The sequence below is a fragment of the Citrus sinensis genome, chromosome 9, assembly GCF_022201045.2.
Source record: "Citrus sinensis cultivar Valencia sweet orange chromosome 9, DVS_A1.0, whole genome shotgun sequence".
In the NCBI taxonomy this organism is placed as follows: Eukaryota; Viridiplantae; Streptophyta; class Magnoliopsida; order Sapindales; family Rutaceae; genus Citrus; species Citrus sinensis.
Window position 1 is genome coordinate 8,834,024 of NC_068564.1, and position 18,139 is coordinate 8,852,162.

The 18,139-nt window shown below is 35.9% G+C and overlaps 1 protein-coding gene and 1 non-coding gene across 2 annotated transcripts; one reads left to right on the top strand and one right to left on the bottom strand.

The window, feature by feature from the left end:
- The first annotated feature begins 2,635 nt into the window (after window positions 1–2,635).
- LOC102611373 (uncharacterized) lies at window positions 2,636–4,371 on the top strand. Its single transcript, XM_052434252.1, has 2 exons — window positions 2,636–3,990; window positions 4,082–4,371. The coding sequence occupies exon 1, from the start codon at window positions 2,711–2,713 to the stop codon at window positions 3,746–3,748; it is 1,038 nt and encodes a 345-aa protein (XP_052290212.1). The 5' UTR covers window positions 2,636–2,710; the 3' UTR covers window positions 3,749–3,990; window positions 4,082–4,371.
- Window positions 4,372–11,858: 7,487 nt separating this feature from the next.
- LOC127900168 (small nucleolar RNA R71) lies at window positions 11,859–11,962 on the bottom strand. Its single transcript, XR_008052185.1, has one exon. It is a non-coding gene; the product is annotated as a small nucleolar RNA R71 (small nucleolar RNA).
- Between the last annotated feature and the right edge of the window lie 6,177 nt (window positions 11,963–18,139).

Genomic DNA, 18,139 nt, shown 5'->3' on the forward strand with positions numbered 1-18,139 from the left:
ATGGCTTAGTGTTGAATAAAGATTATTTGCATGTTCGTTGATGTGCACACATATTGAATTTGATCGTTACTGAAGGGTTGAAGGAATTAGAGCAGAGTATAGTTAGTGTTCGGAATGCGGTGAAGTATGTGAGATCTTCCATTGCTAGGATGCAAGCATTTCAAATTCGTGTGCAACAAGAGCAGATTAAATGTCGAGGAAGTGTGATTTTGGATTGTCTCACTAGGTGGAATTCTACATATTCCATGTTGAATACGACATTAAAATTTAAGCCAGCATTTGATCGAATGGCACTTGAAGATAAGCTTTATGATGCTTATTTCAATGAAAAAGATGGTGGGAAGAAGAAAAGGGAGGGACCCCCATTGTACAGTGATTAGGAAAATACTCGACACAGGCAAGTTTTTAAAGACGTTTTATGATGCGACTTTGCAGTTTTCTTCATCTTTGAAGGTAACATCAAATCTTTATTAAATTTTTTTAATTTTTGATATATAATAATATGATGAAGTGTATTTTAGCTTTATTAACATTGTTTTTATTTATATAATAGAATACAAAAGACAATTAAAAAAAAAAGAAATTCTATAAGCTATATTATATTTTCTATGAGCTATATTTTTTTTAATTTTTGATATATAATAATATGATGAAGTTTATTTTAGCTTTATTAACATTATTATTTTTAGGTGACATCAAATCTTTGTTACAATTTGATATGTCGAATTGAACAATCTTTGGGATCATTGTCCACTAGTAACGATAGTCTTTTGAGTTTCATGGCAATTAAAATGAAGGAAAAATTTAAGGGTTATTATCAGAAACCTCCCCTGAGGTTTAGCGTATTCTCAGTTTGAGAGATTGTATTCGCGTATTATCAGTCACCTTCCCTGACGTTAGTATACCGTTTAGTATAATTTGAGTTGGTGAGGATAAAATGGTAATAGAACTCATTAATAATAAAAAATTCTAACAAACTTTAAATTATCACATTGGATTCCGAGAATGATTTGAAGTTTGTTCAAATCCATTGGGTTTAAAATCAAATCAAGCATTTAACTAAAAGATATTACCACTCCACCAAAAAAAAAAAATGGTTTGATGTTCGTTCATATCCATTGAGTAAAAACCAGAAGCAAGCATTTAACCAAAAGATACTATCAATCCACCCAAAAAGAAAGAGAAATGGGCATCTCCCTGCTCAACTCAAACCAACGCTACCGAGAACAACATTCCATCCATTTTCTCCATCTCTGTTATGCTTTAGTAGAGAAAGAGTGCCATAAGCAAGAAACAATGACGACAAACCCAAAGACGCCAACACCAGGAACGACTGAATCACGACCACCAGGTGGAAGAAGACTGACCAGTGAGTTTTTTCGTCGACCCACAAACAACCCCAACTCGTCTGAGCCACGAAAAAGGTATGAAAATAAGCACACCTTTTATAAAAGCAAAACCCATAACCTTACTTGTTCATGCTCTGAAATGATGATGTAATGGTTATTGCTTCGTATGTGTACTGTTAAAGTGGCCAAATTTTTTTTTTGAACTCATTTAGAACATTTAGTAACGAGATTATGGTTTCAGATCCCCAATTGAGCAATTCCATATTTCGTTGGATAAAGAGGCTGAATTTGAGTGGTTTGACCTTGCTGAAGTGAATGAAATTATAGTGCCTGACTTGAATGAAGCCGTAATAACTTCAGAATTTGAGAGCAGTAGTGTTATTGTAGAAGATTCATTCAAAAAGCGGCAGCCAATTAAGATTGTACGAGATGGGTCAACTAAGAATATAACTATTGATGATTGTGTAGGGTGTGAAGAAATGGTGGACAGTGATAGTGGGGATGATGTTGGAAATAATAATACTTGGGATGCTGGTTTAGATGACTACGAATCAACAGACGATAGTGGTTTAAACTCAGATATGTTGTCAGATGATGAAGTTCAGGATGCATGTAATAGATATGAGGCCAATTCAGGGGGTATTGAGTTCAATATAGATGGGGAAAGGATTATGTTGAGAGTTGGAGCAGTGTATAGGAACGTGGATGAGTTTAAGAATGTGGTGAAAGTTTTTGCGATAGAAAATGGTTTTAGGCTGAAAAGGGTAAAAAATGAAAAGAGTATAATCACACTGGCATGTGTAGCAGTAGGTTGTACTTGGAGGGTTCACGCAAGTCCAAATTGGAATGGTAAACACTTTCAAATCAAAACATTCCAGCCTAAACACATTTGTGCTAGAGGTAATGATAACTACGAAGCAAATTCAACTTGGATTGCTGCAACATTTCTTCATCTATTTAGAGCCAACCCTCAACTAAATATTGAAGTAATAATAAGTGAGCTGCTTAGGAGATTTGGTATTAAATGTAGTAATCAGCGGTTGTATAGGGCTAAGAACAAGGCATTGGAGCTGTTAGGGCAGGACCATAAGGCCAACTATACCAAACTATACAGGTATATGCATGCAATTCTCATCTCTAATCCTGGTTCAACTGTAACTATAGATAGAGATTGGTTAGGTGGTGGGCAAAACCCTCATTTTCAAAGGTTCTTTGTTATGTTTGATGCAAATAGGAGGGGGTTCTTTGAGGGGTGTAGACAGTTTATAGGGCTTGATGATTGTCATCTAAAGGGGTTATATAAAGGTGTATTGTTGTCTGCAGTTAGTATAGATCCTAATAATGGTATCTACCCACTAGCAATGTGTGTTGTTGAGAGTGAAAATACTAACTCTTGGGTGTACTTTATGAATAAATTATATGAGCAGATAGGCTGTAATAATGGTAGTGGGTTGTGTTTCATGAGTGATAGGCAGAGGGGAATTTTAAATGCTTTGGAGATAGTGTTTCCTAAATCTTTGAAAAGGTATTGTTGTAGGCATATATATGCTAACTTCAAGCAGAACTTTCCTAGTGTACTATTACGTAATTCATTCTGGAAAGCTTGTAGAAGTTCAAACCTAGCAGACTTCAACACTCACATGTTTGAGTTGAATAATATTCATTCTGCAACACATGATTGGCTGATACAGATTCCAGTTTGTTGTTGGGCTAAGCATAAATTTCCAATGCACACAAAATGCTCCCATATGACTAACAACATGTCAAAGTCATTCAACAACTGGATCAATAATTTTAGGGGATTGCCTATTGTTAGGATGGTAGAAGAGATAAGAAAAAAGGTGATGAATCTAATTCATAGAAGGTATGAGCAGGTTGTCATGTGTCAAGATGAACTGCCACCACAAGTTAGGAGGAGAATACTAGATGGAAGGGTGAAGTCCAGGTCCATGTCAGTTATATTTGGGCATAATGATACCTTTGAAGTTATGGAGGATGTTTCCAAAAGAAAATTTGTCAATTTAAAGGCCAAGGAGTGTGATTGTGTGGAGTGGCAATTGTCTGGTTTGCCTTATGCTCATGCACTATATTTCATTGATGCTATGAGGTACAACGTCAATGATTTTGTGCATCCTTTATTGAAGAATGAAGCATTGAAGAAGACTTATAAGCATCAGTACTATCCAATGCCTGATGAAAGTAGGTGGCCTTTTGAATTGCATGATAACATGCTTCCACCTATAATCATTAGAACTGCTGGCAGGCCTCAAACGAAGAGGAGAAGAGAGGCGGATGAAAACATGGCATTCAAGAGGAGTTCCAGTGTTAGGTGCAGTAATTACGAAGAGTGGGGGCATAATGTGAGGACATGCAAAGTTGATAAGGGTTCAAAAAAATGACAAAAATGAAAAATTTAAAGTCAACACAGGTTACTTTGTGTAATTATAAGTTTTGAAGTTCTCTTTATTTAAATTTCCAGCTTATATATCTGTTTAATAATCTCATGATCTGTTTACACTTCAACTCAAGGGAAATGGATCGGGGATCAATAATGAAAGAGGACAGAGCTCAGGAGCCCAGAATCAACGTGAGGCAGCAGCTGTCATTAAATCTGGAACGTAAGAATTTGTCCATGATAATGGTTTGAATTTACTGATTCAACAACTCACTTTTCTTAATTTATTTGTTTATAAACTATTTCATACTTGCTAATACAATTTTTATTATTGAAGGACAATTAACCCAATCATAGAGAGCTTGTAGATGATAAATCCTGCAGCAACAGCTTTGGTGGTAAGAAAATTTTTTGTATAGTAATGACAGAGCCCAGACTAATCCCATACTACAAATTTTTTGGAGGGATGAGATGATACTTCACCTTACCTGTATAAGCTTTAAATTGTATAGATGTTGTATCATCTTTTTGTTTTTTTTTTTGTGAACTGTGTGATAGTGAAAATACTCACACCATTAACAAAGCATTTCAGTTAAGTCAAAACTTAACAAACTGTTGAAAGTTGATTTTTTTTTGTAAATATGGGTTGTTGATGATGTTGTATTGGCTGATTGTCCATTGGTGACAGTTAACACTTGTGTTGTTGCTGGATTTTATTAATATGGAAATATCATATTACTACATTTGGTTGCTTGATATTTTTAAGTTCAGTTTTATTTGTTGATGGATTGGTTACAAGTGATATTGGAATATCACATGATTAGATGTGTGAATGTTCTTTGACAGATGCTCAGAAATTGTTATTGTTTACTTTGTAGTTACAATTTCTTTTTTGCTCGAACACATTTGGATGCTGATAATAGGTCAACTCAGTTAGTTTTTTTTAAAAAATATATGAGCGGCATGATTGACTTTGTGTTTCATTGCAAATTAGAGTTATAAATATATTTCACTTAAAAAACACTATTGCATTTGAGTTATAAAGCAGCAAAAAAAAATTTAGTCATCACTGGAACATTTAGTTTAGAAAGCATTAGACTTGGTGACATATTACATAAGGTACATCACAACATTGAAAAGAAAGAATAACACATTGAATACAACCATAACCTTAGCAACAGTTGCAACTTTCGTAGATTTTCGTGATTTCTCCACTATGGTCTTCATTGTCTTCACATCATTTTCAGTTCTAGATAGTACCATATAACATACATCTGTTGACACACATCCTTCAAATAAAGCTCCATTGTTAAAATCATCTCTATTTGGTGCCCACCACTTAAAATATCCACAACATTTTTTTTTGGCACAACGGTAGTAAAGCATATGTGGATTGTCATCAGATTCTGAAATCTTCAAATCAGCTCTCATATAGCATTTGCATATCTTGTTTGAGAACTTAATGAGCTTGCCATTGACTGTATTCCTCCAAGCAGGCTCATAAAATGTGCTTGATAGAATATAATTGTTTGAACTTTGTGACTCCATTGATGTGCAAGAATGTTCCAGCTTTGAATAATGCTGAGTTTTTTAATTGAATATATCAGAGATGGTTGATAAGGAGATGAAGTGATATTGGTAGTGTTGGGTTGGTGCCTTTGAAGTGAAATGAAAGCTAATTTTTCTCTTTAGTTTGAGTTCAAAGTGTATGCTGCTTATTTAGCTTGCTTATGGCAGGTTATATAGCCACTGGTATTGGCAATATAACTGTTAAAGGCAACGGTAATAATGTCAGTAACAACTGCAGTTCAATTTCAAGTATTAACTTCAATATTTCACATCCTGTCCAATAATTAAAAAAAATTATAATTGCTTGTTTAATTTATCCAAGTCATTTTAGAAAGTCCAAAGGATGATTTGGTATTTTTATTGACCATTTTGGCGCCAAAACATACATGTTATTATCAACGCACAATTATTTAGTTTGTGTACAGAAAGATATTTTCCCACGATAGGGGTATTTTCATCATTTTATCAGTCAATAAACGGTCAAACAAACCGGTTATTAACGTCAGGGGAGGTGGCCGATAATATGCGAATACAATCTCTTAAACTGAGAATACGCTAAACCTCAGGGGAGGTTTCTGATAATAACCCAAAAATTTGGATGGTTGTTTCAAGATAAATAAGTTGTTGATTGTTGCTTCCGTACTTGATCCAAGAGGAAAAATAAAATTCGCAACACATTGCTTTGAGAAATTATATGGCAAGGATAGTGCTAAATATGTTGAGATGAAGGAAATGGTCAAGAATTTATTGATTAAGCTTTACGAGTCTTGTAAAGCACAATACAAATCGGGTGGAAGTGGGCGTGCAAGTGGAAGTGCAAGCGGAAGCAAAAGCGGGAGCCAAAATTTAACTATTGAAAGTGGAAGTGGTTCGAATTTTTGGGATTTAGGTGATGATGATGATGTTATGATTGAGGATCCTTTCTCCGAATTTAGTAAAGTGGTTGCGGTTAGTAAAGGTAGCCTGGAGTTATCAAATGAGTTGGATCTTTACTTGATGGAGAAGACTGAAAAATTGCAACAAGTAATTTGGGCACTAAATTTGATATTTTATTATGGTGGAGGGTGAATAGTGCCAATTACCCAATCTTATCAAGTATAGCAAGGGATGTTCTTGCGATTCTGGTGTCTACTGTTGCCTCTGAGTCTGCCTTTAGTACTGGAGGTGGTATATTATATCAGTATAGAAGCTCTTTGACTCCAGACATGGTGGAAGCATTGGTACTGTTACAAAATTGGTTGCGGACTTCTCTTTTCGTGGATACAACGGCGGACCTAAATAAATTAGTTGAAGACAATGAGTTTATGGATCAACTTGCGAAAGGTATATTTTGTAAAACTTTAATTTAAATTTACTTTTTAAGTATTACCAACATTATATAATTTGTTTAATTTTAATCTAAGTTTATTTTTTAAGTATTACTAACCTTGTTCAATTTGTCCAATTTTTGTATGTAGAACTTCGCAAATCAACAACGGCTGACCAACTTTGTAGGTCAACATGAAAATTGCGGTTGAACATAAACCATTTTAGGTAATTAAATTGATATATATTTATTAATTAATTACTAAATCACTTTATTTTATTTAGTTTAATTATTGAGTGCTTTGGCTCACTTTGAAAGTTTGAATTTTGATGTAGGTGATGTGGGTGGCGGATGAAATTGTTGCTTGTGTATTGAAGTTGAAGGCTTCTCTTATTTTGTTTTGTTTAGAGTATGGGATTTTCATGTAGATGATGTGGGTGGTGGATGAAATTGTTGCTTCTCTTATTTTGTTATTTACTTGATGGCTTTGTATTTGAAGTTGTTGCTTGTGTATTGTAGACTTGTTGTGTTTTATTTTTCTTGCTATGAACTTATAATTTGTAATAGATTTTAAATCTAGGTGTGTTTTTGAATTATCACTATTTTGTATTAGTACTTTTGTTATTTTATTTTTTACCTGAAGGTTTTGTATTTGAAGTTGTTGATTGTGTATTATAGACTTATTGTGTTTTATTTTTCTTATTGTGAACTTATATTCGGTAAAATGCAGGTGAAAATTATAAAATACAGTAAGATTTGGTTAAAACTGTAAAATACAGGAATATGTGCGGACCAAACCAAACCAAAACAAACCGAACCGAAATTTAGAACCGAAACGAAATATTTCGTTTCGGTTCGGTTCGGTTTGGTTCTAAAATTATGTTCAGTTTGGTTTGAGTGTTCGGAGAATCAAACCGAACCGAACCAGAAAATGCCCACCCCTACTTTCTAATATGGCCTCAAAGTAGACGCGACCCTAAAGATAGTTTTTGAAATTTTCAAAGTTATCAATATGGAGAATGCAATCCATAATTATACATAATCTATACTCTTTTCCAAGTAATACAACCTTCAAAAAGTACAACATGGCAAATTTAACCATTTTCATATCAAAGTTGTCAATGTGGAAAATGAGTGTTTGTTGAGCATAGGTGAAAATTACTAACTTGTCATCGTTAGATCCAATAAGAATAATTAAAAAGAACCTTAATGATGAATAATTAGGGATTTTTCACAAATTATGTTTTGGGCACTTTTTGAACTTGAATAAGTTTCAGTTTTGTGCCCAGTTGTTGCACAAGTTGGTATTAAGGCACGTGCATTCATTCGATAAGGCAATGTATTTTAAGATAGGGAAGAAAGTTTGCTGATTTTCAATGTTTGAATTTGCAGTAGTTACTGGATTGAATTGTGAAGAAATTTATAAACCTAACTTAGATATTGTCAATGATGATAGTCGTGTATGTGATGTTTTGTTGGATAGTTAGCACAAAGTTCACCAACATAACTCTAGGTCAGACATTTGAAGCAACTAAGTCTAAGGATTATATGAAAATGGTTACATTTTTCATATCGTACTTTTGGAGGTTGTATTACTTCGAAAAGAGTATAGATCATCTATAATTATGGATCACATTCTCCACATTGACAACTTCAAAAATTTAAATAAATATCCTTAGGGCCATGTCTACTTTGAGGAAAATTAGAAAGTATGAAGAATGCGATTGCAATTAGATAGAATAAAGAAAGGCTAAATCCAGACTATGTCCCTGAAAAAAAAGACATACAACCTTCATGGTTGTCCATTTGCAGTTCAGGTAACAAATTGTCAATATTGTTTTCATAGAAATTGTTAAGAATATGAATATTAATTTGTTCTTTTACTTGTACAGGTATGGGTACTTGAAATTTTTCATGAAGTGTGTCAAACTTTTGCTTTGAAAAGTAAGCGTGTCCAATATCCAAGAATCCTAAATTGGATAATCACTAAACATGTTAGTTTTAATGCCTTTAACTCTTTCATATTTGATAAGAAAAAGGTATATAGCAAACAATCTAAACCTTTAATATCTTTCTTTTTTTTTAATTTCTCTTTGACATTTAGTAATTGGCTTACTTTTTATAACTTAAGGTAAAAGAGAAATTGGATGCCACCAATGAAAAAGAGGCATTACAACCTCATCTACAGTGGTTTTGGCAAAAAAATTGGGAAAATCAACTTGAAAAGGGAAAATATCCATCGTCCACCTATTTTTTCAAACTTTATAAAAAATACACAATTCTTTTTTTTTTTTTGCTGGAATCCACCTAAACTTACGTTTTGTTTCATTTCTCCACTTCCATTTGCTGCCCGTTATGAAAACTAATGGATTCTTAGTCAAATGTCTATTTTGCCCCCAGAACAAAAATAACAATTTCACCCTAAAAAAAAGCAAAAAATGGCAGTTTGTTATTGTAGCCGTTAGCTGCCAACGGCTTCAATTTGGGGCATATAAACACAAGAATCAGCATGCATGAAGAGGCCATTCAACCATGCAAGCTGCTCCCAACCAGGCATACAAACCTCCTCATACAACCAGGCATATAAACCTCCTCATACAACCATAATCCATAACACATCATAATTGTACCATTCATCATAACACATTGAAACATTACAGCTACTCAACCATTCATTCATTCAAACTCAAGACCTACTCAACTATCATCCACACATCACTTGATTAACCATTCATTGAAACACATCATCTACACATTTAAAATGGCATCAAGTTATAGTTCAAGTTCTGCAGCAAGTGGACAGTCACATAAAAAAATTAAATGCATTCCCAAGTACTGCTGGTGTGGCATGCAGGCGTGTGCTATGGTTTCCACTACACCACAAAATCCTAATGCAATGTTTTGGTCATGCAGGTTGAACAAATGCAAGTTTTGGCAATGGTTTACTACTGAAGCTCTCATATACCCTGTTGAGTGTTAGAAAATGCATATTTATAAAGGAGAAAACCGTCATTTTACATTTCAAGTCTTACTAACAACCCTTACTTTTATGTATTTAACATTCTTATGATTTAATTACGTGTGTTTTATTTTAATTAAGTAATTTATGTATTTTAGGGGCATTATAGTCATTTCACAATAAAGGAGAGATCAGACGGCAAAACGGATATCACTTTTGAACTCAGGACGGTCGAAAACCTTAGGAGGAGCATAAAAGGAAAAATGGCACTATTCACATGTACGGTACTATTCACGTGTACGATACTGTATACGTTACTGTTCACGACACTGTTCACATAGACGGATGATGACGTGGCATTGACCGATGATGTGGCATTGACTGATGAGGTGTCACGATCCTGTTGGACTAAAATTCTTATGTACTGTTGATGGTGACGTGGCAGCATATCAGTGGACGAAAAATCTCGCGTACGGTGCATGCATCACACAGGATTATTTTCAACCAAACCGCGTTACTGTTCATCCGGGTCAAACCGCGTTACTGTTCAAAGTCGGGTCAAACCGTGTTACTGTTCATCCGCGTGGTCAAACCGTGGACTGTTGACGGATGACGTGGCGCAATCCTGAGCGTCCAAACTATTTTTAATCCGATGGCCATGATTTACTCCATGTATCTATAAAAAGGGGGCCTCCCCCCCCTAATTTGATATCTCTGAATCCATTTTTGGACTCTGTTTTCTGTAATTCCCTCTCCATCTTGTATTTTCTTTGTATTTTAATAAATTCCTATTTTGCCCCTAGTTCAATTATGAGTGGCTAATTTTCTTTCAAGCTTGGGTTGAAGGTGAAGTCTCAACATGTGTCATGGGCTTAATTTGGTAAATTTATTTTCTCTTCCCCTCTAGTTTTTGTGGATGTTTTGACTTCTCGTCGACAAATAATACTAATCTTGTCTAGTACCGCCTTGGTTTCACCGGCCCTCTAGTATAAGGTTATTATTATTTGGCACGATAAGCCCTTAGCACCATATTGATTAGAGCGTGGTTCATGAGGTGTGGATTCCCCCCTCATGATTTAATTGGCATTAATAAGGAATATTTAGCCCATGATGCATGTTGATACGGATCCAGATACCCAAGTACGTCATTTCAATAGAATTCTCTTCAATTTATTCTCACCATTTCAATACCAATTTTAGAATTTATTCTCGCCATTTTAATTTAAGTTTTAGCATATACCAAATCATTTCCACCATAAATCCAACAACCCATTTACAAAATTAATTCTATACACAATTAAAATCCACCTTCTCGTGGGATCGACACTCGTCACCATAGATCTATACTACAATAGATTCGTGCGCTTGCGAGTACATTAAAATTTGCACAACAAGTTTTTGGCGCCGTTGCCGGGGAGGTAAGTAATTTTAATTCATAGAATTAATTTTTGTGAATAATTTCTTTTATTTGTTTTCTTGTATTTTTTTTATTATTAAAAAAAAAAGAAAAAAAAGTGAATCTACATTTAAAGGTTAGTATTTCTTTTCTTTTTCTCTTCTTTAAAATTTTGTAATTTAATTTTCCATTTATTTTTCTTTGTAATTTTTTTTTGTTTATCTTATTAATTTAATTTTTAGTTAATTTCTTTCACGTATTTATTTTTGTGTATTTTTATAGAAAGGTTGTAATAGCGCAATAAGGTTAGTATCGTAATTTCTCCCTCTTCTTTATTTTTATTTGTTTTGTTCCCATCTTTATTTTTTGTTTTGTTTGCATCTTTATTTTTATTTTATTTATTTTGCATGCATGGTCGTAGGTCATTATTACCTAATCTTGAACCTATAGACCTTGAATTAGAAAAAACACTTCGCACACACAAACACGTTAAAAATAAAATGGATTTACAAGCACCACAGGAGAGGCCATTTAAGGACTATTTTAGTCCCTTAGCTAATTTGAGCACGTCATGCATAAGATACCCAAATGTAGCTGCTAGGAGTTTTGAATTAAAACCTAGTGTGTTAAATTGTCTCCCTACATTTTATGGCCTAGAAAATGAGGATCCATATAATCATTTGAATGATTTTCATGCCATTTGTCAAACATTCAAATATGAGAATTTTTCAGATGATGATGTTAAACTTAGACTATTCCCATTTTCTTTAAAAGATAGAGCTCGTTCATGGTTAAATACTTTACCTGCTAATAGCATTTCATCATGGGAACAAATGGTAACGAAATTTTTGAATAAATATTTCCCAGTGCATAAAACCAACGCTATTCGCAGGGAAATCTCGGAGTTTACCCAGAGAGAGGACGAGCAATTTTTCGAAACATGGGAGCGATTCAATGGGCTACTCTTGAAGTGTCCACATCATGGGTACGAGAAATGGCATCAATGCCAATACTTTTTGGAGGGATTACTACCAAATGTGCAAGAATGGCTAATGGCAACAAGTGGAGGAGAGCTAATGTCAAAAAGTGCATCAGAAATTTGGGAGTTTTTCCAGCGACAAGCGGACAATTCCCAACAACGGAGTCGATCACTCAGGAATACTAGAAGGATTAAAGGAGTGAATGAGGTTCACATTGGTGAGTCAACTTCGGGAATCAAAGAAGTCAAGGAGATGGTTGAAGGTCTTGCTCGACAAATAGCATCCTTATCGACTGCTAAATCAACAGAATCACATGACCCTGACTCATATCCAGATCAAGCCAATGCCATAGGTGTAATGAGAAAGCCATCTAATTACAACCCATACTCCAACACATATAACTCTGGATGGAGAGACCACCCCAATTTTTCATGGTCTCAAGGATTCCAACAGAATGGACCAGCAGCTCCAGCTCCACCAATGCAACAAATTCCTCAAAATCCTCAAGCCTCTCAGCCCCCATTTAGACCATTCAATCAGAACCAGAACCACTCTCAACCTAGACCATGGGAGGATGCATTCCAGAATTTTAGGAATGTTACTCACTCCACGATTGAGCAACAGAACCGCACCATTGATGGACTACGAAATGAGTTGAGAGCGGGCTTCAACTCACAAGCCCAATCAGTTTCAAGCCTTGAGAAGATGGTGGGACAACTTGCTTCTTCAGTTCAGACCTTGGCAATGACTGTTGAGAAAGGCAAGTTTCCAAGTCAACCAGTGCCTAATCCTAAAGGAGTACATGAAGCAAGTACCAGTTCACCACAGCAGCATGGAGAGGTCAAAGCAGTTATGACCTTGCGAAAAGGAAAAGAAGTCGACAACAAAGTGGAGATGCCGGTAACCAAAGAAAATCAAATTGTACCTGTGAATGTTGAAGACTCATCACCGGAGGAGAAAGAAGAAACCAACCCACGAGAATACGTTCCGAAAGCTCCATTTCCTCAAAGGTTAGCGAAAGGAAAGAAGGGAAAATCCACAGGTGAGATTCTCGAAATCTTCAAACAGGTAAGTGTTAATATCCCTTTGCTTGATGCTATTAAACAAGTTCCATCTTATGCCAAGTTTCTTAAAGACCTTTGTACTAAAAAGAGAAATATGCATGTTCAAAAGAAGGCATTTTTAACAGAAAACGTTAGTTCTATACTCCAACATAAAATTCCTTTAAAATGCAAAGACCCTGGCTCCCCCACTATCTCATGTAGTATAGGGAACCACACAATTGAGAATGCTTTGTTGGATTTAGGAGCTAGTGTAAATTTGTTGCCTTACTCTGTGTTTGTGAAACTTGGACTGGGAGAATTACACCCAACTCCAGTGGTGTTACAGCTTGCAGATCGGTCCACGAAAATACCTCGTGGTATTGTGGAGGACGTGCTTATCCAGGTAGACAAGTTTTATTTTCCTGTTGATTTCATTGTAATTGACACTCAACCAATACAGGATTCAAGGAAGCACATCCCCATTATTCTAGGCCGACCTTTCTTGGCAACTGCAGATGCTCACATTCAATGCAGGACTGGAAATATGCAGTTGTCTTTCGGCAACATGACTATGGAGCTGAACATCTTCAATATTGCCAAACAACCTCACAATGCAGATGATGGAATTGTTGATGTGGATTTAATTGAAGCATTAGTTGATGATACTTTTGTTTCAAACCTTAGTGATGATCCTTTACAAACATGTTTAACTCACTTTGGTTTTGATTTTGATATTGACAGATCGGTTGATGAGGTCAACGCCCTGCTTGACTCAGCACCATCTATGGACACTAATAAATGGAAGTCAAGAGTTGAACAACTAGCACCATCAGAGAAGAAACTCATCCCATCATCAGAATCACCACCGAAACTCGAGCTCAAACCATTACCCAACACATTGGAATATGCATTTTTGGGAGAAGAAAGTACTCTACCGGTAATCATCTCATCATCCCTCAATGACGAACAAAAAGGTAAGTTGTTGGATGTTTTAAAAGAGCACAAAGGAGCATTAGGATGGACCATAGCAGACATCAAAGGTATAAATCCAGTAGACTGCATGCATTACATTCACCTTGATGAAAATGCTAAATCTACTAGGGAAATGCAACGTCGGTTAAATCCTAATATGAAAGAAGTTGTTAGAATTGAAGTCCTTAAGCTATTAGATGCAGGTATCATTTACCCAATTTCTGATAGTTCATGGGTCAGTCCTGTACAAGTTGTCCCCAAAAAGTCAGGAGTCACAGTAGTTACGAATGCAGATAATGAATTGATACCCACTAGAGTAACTACAGGGTGGCGTGTATGCATCGATTATAGGAAATTGAATTCTGTCACACGTAAAGACCATTTTCCTTTACCATTTATTGATCAAATGCTTGATAGATTAGCAGGCCATGAATTTTATTGCTTTCTAGATGGCTACTCAGGATATAATCAGATCCCCATAGCACCAAAAGATCAAGAGAAAACTACTTTCACTTGCCCTTTTGGCACATTTGCATATAGGAGAATGCCATTTGGATTATGTAATGCACCTGCTACATTTCAACGATGTATGTTGAGCATTTTTTCTGATATGGTTGAACGATTCCTTGAAGTCTTTATGGATGACTTTTCTGTCTTTGGTGACTCGTTTGATCAATGTTTACATCATCTAACGCTAGTTCTGCAGAGATGTACCGAGAAGAGCTTAGTCTTAAATTGGGAGAAGTGCCATTTTATGGTAAAACAAGGTATTGTTCTCGGTCACATCATTTCGAGCAAAGGTATTGAGGTTGACAAAGCCAAGGTGGATCTCATTTCTAATCTCCCTCCACCTAAAACAGTCAGAGAAGTAAGATCTTTCCTTGGGCATGCTGGTTTCTATAGACGTTTCATTAAAGATTTTAGCAAAGTTTCTAGACCCTTATGCAATTTACTTGCTAAGGATGTACCTTTTATCTTTAATGATTCATGTCTTATGGCTTTTGAAAAATTAAAGCAATTGTTGACATCATCACCCATCATTCAGGCCCCAAACTGGAGCTTACCATTTGAGCTTATGTGTGATGCATCTGATTATGCAGTAGGAGCAGTTTTAGGACAAAGAGTTGATCGAATTCCTCATGTTATTTACTATGCTAGTATGACATTGAATGATGCACAGTTGAACTATTCAACTACTGAAAAAGAAATGCTAGCAGTAGTGTTTGCATTGGAAAAATTTCGATCTTATCTCATTGGTTGTAAAATAATTATATTCACAGATCATGCTGCTCTTAAATATCTTCTCACAAAGAAAGATGCAAAAGCTAGACTAATTCGTTGGGTATTACTTTTGCAGGAATTTGACTTGGAATTCAAAGATAAGAAAGGCACAGAGAATGTTGTGGCGGACCACCTCTCTCGTCTCCATTTTGACACAATTACAGAATCATTACCATTGAATGAGTCATTTCCAGATGAACAATTAATGAATGTGGAAGTATTACCTTGGTATGCTGATATAGTTAATTATCTTGTTACAGGTAAACTTCCAGAGCATTGGACCAAGCAAGATAAGGCTAAATTCTTTGCAGAAATAAAGAATTTCTTTTGGGATGACCCATATTTGTTCAAGTATTGTGCAGACCAAATTGTTAGACGATGTGTCCCTGAAAATGAAATTCAGAATATTCTTTCATTCTGCCATGAACAAGCGTGTGGAGGCCATTTCAGTGCTAAGAAAACAGCTACAAAAGTTTTACAATGTGGTTTCTATTGGCCAACTATATTTCGAGATGCTTACACTTTCTGTTCTTCATGTGATAGGTGTCAACGAATGGGGAGCATTACACGAAGAAACATGATGCCACTAAATCCAATTTTAGTGGTTGAGATTTTTGACGTATGGGGTATCGACTTCATGGGACCTTTTCCCCCTTCTTTTGGCCATCAATACATATTGGTTGGTGTTGACTACGTCTCGAAATGGGTAGAAGCAATTCCATGTAGGACCAATGATCACAAAGTGGTGATAGGATTTTTGAAAAGCAACATTGTTTCACGCTTTGGATTCCCTCGAGCGATAATCAGTGATGGTGGTGCCCACTTTTGTAACAAAGCATTCAAGGCTCTTTTGACAAAGTATTCAATCACACACAAAGTGGCGACCCCGTATCATCCGCAAACCAGTGGCCAAGTTGAGATCTCCAATCGAGAAATAAAGCACATATTAGAAAAAACGGTGAGGCCAGACAGAAAAGATTGGTCATTAAGACTTGATGATGCATTATGGGCATATAGAACGGCTTTCAAGACCCCAATTGGGATGTCACCCTACAGGCTAGTGTATGGAAAAGCTTGCCACCTACCTGTGGAACTCGAGCATCGTGCATATTGGGCCATCAAGAAATTCAACTTTGACATGCAGCAAGCCAGCTCAGAAAGAAGATTACAGCTGGCAGAACTTGAAGAAATTCGCAATGATGCATACGAAAATGCCAAAATTTACAAGCAACGAATGAAAGTCTTCCATGATAAGCAAATTATGAGAAAATCGTTCACTCCAGGTCAGAAAGTGCTTTTATTCAATTCTCGCTTGCACCTATTCCCAGGTAAGTTACGCTCTCGTTGGTCTGGTCCCTTTATTGTTCATACTGTTTTTCCACATGGGGCAATTGAAATTAAGGACCCAAAGAACGGTGTCACGTTTAAAGTTAATGGTCAAAGATTAAAGCCATATCTAGAATACCAACCACGTGGAGAAGACACCGAAATAAATTTGAGTGACCCACCAGATTTGAATTGATTTTTTTTTTCTTTCTTTTCGTTGATTTGATTTTGTTTTCTTTCTTTATATTATTCTTTTGCTAATTGAAATTGTTTTTGCATAAGTGTGTTTATTTTACCATTAAGTTTTCTCTTATCATTGTTAATCATGAGTCTCATACTTAGGCCGTTCCTCCTGAACATTCTTAAACCACTTCAACGTGTCAAAACTCATCTCAAAAGGCAGATTCAATTTTGTAAAACACAACGCATTTGGGCTCTACAACCACCAGAGTTAGTAGCCTATGTTGAGGGTTTAGAAAGCCAACTCAGAGACATTGAGAGAAGTGTTTACGACATCCAGTTGGAGCTTGAGGTAAATTCAATAAGAGGACGATTTTAATTTTCTTTGTGTGTTTTAATTTGTTTTTCTGTTTGTGTGCTTTAGTTTGTTACCCCGGTGAAGTGGCGGATAACGGTACTCCGTGACAATCAAGTCGGTTACTTCAGTTTCCTATAATAACTGATATTCTGAGGCGAAGGTATGGACAGAAACGAGATTCTAACGAAGCTTCACAAGCGATTCCCTTCACTTCCTCAGAATGCCCTCCTTACGATCTATAAAGCTCGGTCCGAACGCATGCGATTACTCATGAGAAATAACATACCTGCTGACATCCGTTGGTTAATCGAGGCTAAAGTACGATCGGCAGGTGAGTTACCTCCAAAATTTATTGCATACATGCCTGGTTGTGGTAAAGGAAATTATGCAAGAAAACGACGAGCTCGAAGAATTTCTGTTGCTTGTCATAAGTGTGCCAGAATGAGTTGCAATAAAAACCCATGTTCTTTAGGAATGATGTCTGATAACAGGGAAGATAAGATTCAATTCATTAGGGATGGCTTGAATAAGGAGTCATTGGATGATATCCTTTTGTCTCTTGAAACGCATCCCAGTGGATATGTGCAAGGAGCGATTCTCCAGTTATGGCCATTATTCCAGAAAGAGCATGCACGATATAGTCTCGGGAATCTGACTATAAACGACCCTGTTTGCCTGTTTATAAGAAAACTGGATGGGAAGCCTATCCTCGACCCATAGAGGGCGTTCAAGCCGTTTCTGGACGTAAAACCAGAGGAAGATGTGAGCCACAGTCGCAACTACGTGTAAATATCCTTTTACTTTACTGTTATTTTATTTCATTTCACTGTTGTTTTATTGTTTGCATTATTGTCTTTAATAATTTTATTATTGTTTGCTATTTCCTTTTTACTGTTTTCTTTTTGACTCGCGAGCCATGTGCTTCATGCGTTATTTGACACTAACATGTTACCTCATTCACAGCTGTGACCCACTATCACCAAGACTCTTAAATGTGATTTCTTTTGTCAAACACTCACAAATTG

What these genes read in the sequence shown, in the direction of transcription:
- LOC102611373 (XM_052434252.1), top strand. Translation starts at nt 2,711, where the DNA reads ATGTGTGTTGTTGAGAGTGAAAATACTAACTCTTGGGTGTACTTTATG.